This window comes from Camelina sativa, chromosome 15 (genome assembly GCF_000633955.1).
Source record: "Camelina sativa cultivar DH55 chromosome 15, Cs, whole genome shotgun sequence".
Lineage (NCBI taxonomy): Eukaryota > Viridiplantae > Streptophyta > Magnoliopsida > Brassicales > Brassicaceae > Camelina > Camelina sativa.
The window spans coordinates 24,844,643-24,849,561 of NC_025699.1; the positions used below are offsets into that span (position 1 = coordinate 24,844,643).

Genomic DNA, 4,919 nt, shown 5'->3' on the forward strand with positions numbered 1-4,919 from the left:
TTCATTTTTCTAGAGTCTGGGTGGCTAAAAAGGATTTGTACAATAAAAATTTCGAGAATGATGAGAAAAAGTATGATCAAGGTTGCAAAGAGTCTGAGGAAATCAACCTATGCTGCAATCTCTCGAAGATACTCATTGAAGAAGGTGTTGGAGTTGAACCTGAGGTTCTACAGAAGCATGTTGCAGAACCACCTGTACAAGAAAAAGTCACAACTGAATCAACTAGATCCAATAGTAATGATTGGAATGATGAATCATCAGGAGTCTTAGCTACATCTAAACAGTTGCAAGGTCATACGAATCAGTCTGCTGCAGTTGCATTTGTTGAGCAAACCGTTTGTCATGTTCAGCTGAATTCTCAAGGAGTGCTGCAACATTGTTTTGTTTCACAGGTTAAACCTAAGAACATTGTAAAAGCTCATGAGGATTATTTTTGGTACAAGGCATGATAGGAAGCTTGTTGTGTCTCTCTACATATATGTCTTCATCTTTGTTTTTATATGAATGTGCACTCATGCTGGGGGAGTATGATGAGATGATGATATTGGTGATGATGGTGATGTTGTAGCTGAATGTGGCTGAAGCTTATGTTTTTGGAAGATTCTAGTACTATTCACATATGGAGCTTGAGTTGTCACATTCAGATAAAAAGGGGGAGAATGAAAGCATGAAGACTTTGGTTGCTACAAGGCTGGTCTGTAGGAGTCTGGAAAAGAGGTTCACACGGAGAAACCGTAACGGAGATCGAGTGATGTGGCTGTATTTTTTAGAGACTCTTTGATTAAAGAACAAGTTATTATCATATTTATTAAGAAGATTTGGACTTATCCTTTAATAGGAAAGTAGGTCATAGGAGGTTTTCTATATATTGTTTTATTGGACAAACATGTTGTTTGGCCGTTCAAGAAGAATTTTAGAGAACTAAGCGAGAAAGCTTTTAGGGTTCTTAGGGATTTTGGTTAGATTAAGAATTGGTCAGTGGCAAGTCGTGTTGACTGTGTGTAAATCTGATTAAACATATCTTGTAAGATTGTTTAAGTGATTCTTAATAAGAAAAGAAGTTCTTTTCTATATATTGGCTGCATCTTCGTTTTTACAGGTGTTGGAGATGGTCTTGATCCAGCTTGTGTTCAGAGCTGGATATGTAATGTGCTTAACCGTGGTGTTGTGGATCTTGATCTGTTCATCACTTTCCTAGGAAAATTTCCACCAGTGCTTACGTTGAATTTGATGAACAAGACATTGGTTAAGCTGAGCATAGGGAGTTTGTTTATAGTCAAGCTTTCTCATGATGTTTTTCTTCCTTTGCTTAAGAAATTATGTCTTTACTCAATTGATTTTGATGGAGATCGTAATGTTGTTGAAACACTTCTATCTCGTTGCCCTGTTCTGCAAGAATTTGAGTTCTCAGAAATGAAATCTGAGAAGCACCTTCCGGTACAAATACAATGGTCGTCTCCATCCCTAAAGAGACTACGCATCCGATTTCAATACGTCCGCGACATTTCATTTGATTTTCCTAATCTTGCCTTCTTTGAGATTTCGTATGAAGATGGGAGCAAGTTTCTAAAAGTTAAGTTGGATTCTCTCATTGAAGCTAGACTCAATCATCTTTCGGACGGAGGGGAAATATGGGGACCAGTATATGGAAATGCTCACGTTAATATGATACATCTCATCAATGCAATCAGTAACGTTAGGGTTCTTCACTTATCTAGTGTTTTTCATGAGGTCAGTCTGCTATACGTACTACAACCTTTTTTCATTCTTCTCACAAATTTTTGTGGTGCTTAATAAAAAGAAAAGAAAAAAGTTAAACGATGCTTGATTAGGAGTATGAGAATTGATGTGCTTTGTGGTGCGAGTTGCTTTAAAATATTGTGTGTTTTTGAGTGATGACTAGCTGATTTGGGGGGTTTCTTTTTCGCAGCTGCTTTGCTTCTCCTGTACAGAATTAGCGGTGTTCGATAGCCTTGTTTGTCTATCTATCGAAAGCGAAAAGAAGCGCGGATGGAGAATACTGCCACTTCTGATAAAATAAACTCTCCAAATATCTAGAAACTCTCATCTTTTTTTTTTTTTTTTTTTTTTTNATGAATGTTAAATTATATTTAAATAAAAAAAAGGTATCTCATCTTTTTTTTTTTGAATATTCAAATCAAATTAGAACCTCTCATCTTTTTTTTTTTTTGAACTCTCATCTTTAAGGTATCTCATGACACGCTTAAAAACATCCTAACCGCCATAAATACAGATATGTGTAATATATCTTAGATTCTTGGTCTCCTTTATGCTTCAGGGTCTAAAGCACCACATTTCAAAAAGTACTTGTGGGGATGTTTGTGTTTGCTATGGCTCCAAGGAGAATAGATCGTCTTGCCTATCAACATCTCGAGTGAAAGTGCTGGAAATATCAGGTTACGGAGGAGATAGAAAAGATCTGAACCAAGTGAAGCATTTCTTAGCGAAACTGCCGTGTCTTGAACTGGTCAGAATAAGTGCTGCAAATGACTTCACAGCGCCCATTGATATATGTGACCTTTTGACTCTTGACACTCTTCCAAGAGCTTCACCAAAATGCAAGATCGAACACAAAAGGATTGTGTTTGTATAGCTACGGATAATATTGAAGCTATGTATATATTTTTGTAACAAATTATGATTTGTTATAAAATTGTTACAAAAGTTTTTTTGCTCCTATAAGGTGATAGCTACAAAATTTTTAATTTTATTTTTTGTCATTAATTAGTAACTAATCGTTGCAATATTTTACTACAAACAATTTGAGTGACAAATGCCGAAGCTATATCATCTCATATTTGTAGTGGAAGTCGTTCCTTCACCAAGTCATAATTTTTTTTATTTAATGTAATATTATATTCATCAAAAAACTGTTTTACAATAAATGCAACAACAAGCCCATTTTATAATTTTAAGAAGGTTATAAATTGCAGCAACAAAACTAGTAGCTATGGGTTTGGAACCAATAGCGAAGCCCACCTCCATAAGCCGGGGAAGTCGTCAAGGTGCTTAGGCGAGCATTCATATCTATCATGCCGATGAGGATATATAGGGGCTGGAGTTGGTGAGTCTGGTGAGTCCCCAATCCCCATGATGCCGTCTGTTTCGCTCGATCCATAAACTATGATCAGTGAGCTGAAAAGTGTACCTCAACACAAAAGATTGTAAACATGGGGACTCCCATATTTTTCTACAACATTTCTGTCGGGACATTGTTAAGAAACTACTAAGACTTATATTTTTATACTTTTCTATACTTTTTGTTGTTTAAAAAAAAAATTGTGCCCTGTATATTACTTTTCTCCCTGGATCCTCCTGACTGTAAACCACTAAACATATATCTTGAAAAACAATATTATTCCATATACTAGGTATGGAACCCCCGCGATATCGCGGGAAAACTCATTTTAGTAAAATATTTATTACAAAAATTCTTTAATTGAATTTGTTTATTAAACTATTGCGATCCCTAAACTATTTAATAAAAATTTTAAAAACAAACAAATTTTTGAAACATTCTTTATATCTTTATTGAAAAGTATTCTTTAAAAAACAATCTTACCTTTACATATGATTAAATAAATAATTATCAATGTTACACATATCAAATTAAACAAATTTTTATGATTAACTGCCATGAGATAACATTGCAGTCGTGTTATTTCGTTCGCTTTTATTCGTCATTAGCTTTTTCGCATCTTTTCAATGTAACTTTTTATCTGTGTCTTTTCGTCGTAATATTTCGTAAAATATTTTTTTAATTTCTGAAAAATAAATAAATACAATCTACAGTCATGTCTTCTCTTCTTAACCTTATATTTTTTGTATATTTTATGAACTGTTACAACTTATTCTCTTGTTGTCAAATATGATATGTAAATGATTATATTTTTAAGTTTGTTTTTTAAATGATAAAATTATGAATACATTGTATAAGATACTATAAATTTCTAAAATAATCATATAATAAATTACAAATATTAAAAATATTAATTGAGGACCATTCTTAAAACACTACAAGAAAATAGGTGATTAGCAACTACACATAGCGACCACATATGTAGTCGCCAAAAATAACGACTACATAGTGACTATTTAGCGACTATTCTGCGACTACATGGAACTAGTCGCTAATTAGTCACTCTTAAGCGACTAATTTATGCAGTCGTTATGATGGTCGTATATTAACGACTAAGAGGCGACTATATTGTTGACAGAATTATATAGTCGCAACTTAGTCGCTAAAATAACGACTACAATACGACCAAGTCAAATAGTCGTAAATTTTGGCGACTACGTAGCGACTCATTCGGCGAGCAAAGTAGTCGTAAATTTTAGCGACTGTTCGGCGACTCTTACGGCGAGTCATTACATAGTCATCGTGTAGTCGCCAAGTAGTCGCAAAAAACAGTTAAAAAAACGTGTTTTCCATGCGGGGGTTGGTGTACCAACTTTTATTATGTAGTCGCCTATTAGTCACCTATTAGTCACCTAGGAAATCTATAAAAACAAGTTGCACTCATTTGTTCTCTTCACTCCGAAATCACTTTCCTCTTCTAAAAAAAAATTCTAAATAAAAAAAAAAGGTTTGCTTTATATAATTTTTTATATTTTCTCCCAAAAAAAAATATATATATATATAATTATAATGGCGGGATATTACAATTATGGTGGTAATGGCGATAATTATCGGGAGTGGATGTACAAGAGGTTCGATGAAGTGACGGGGAATTTTTCATCTGAATTCGAAGTGGGGGTGGACCAATTCTTAACGTTTGCAAGAAGCCAAGAAACAGTTCAGAATAATGGGGGTAAGTTTCTCTGTCCATGTAGTGTTTGCAAAAACAATAGATGTCTCTCGGGTAGAAGAGTTATGAGTCATCTGTTTAGTAATGGAT

General features: G+C 34.2%; 1 protein-coding gene across 1 annotated transcript; it reads left to right on the plus strand.

Moving 5' to 3' along the window:
- On the plus strand, positions 620-2,614 carry LOC104748764 (F-box/LRR-repeat protein At2g42730-like). The gene is made up of 3 exons (XM_010470359.1): positions 620-734; positions 1,100-1,731; positions 2,300-2,614. Exons 1-3 carry the CDS (start codon positions 620-622, stop codon positions 2,612-2,614), a joined length of 1,062 nt encoding a protein of 353 aa, XP_010468661.1.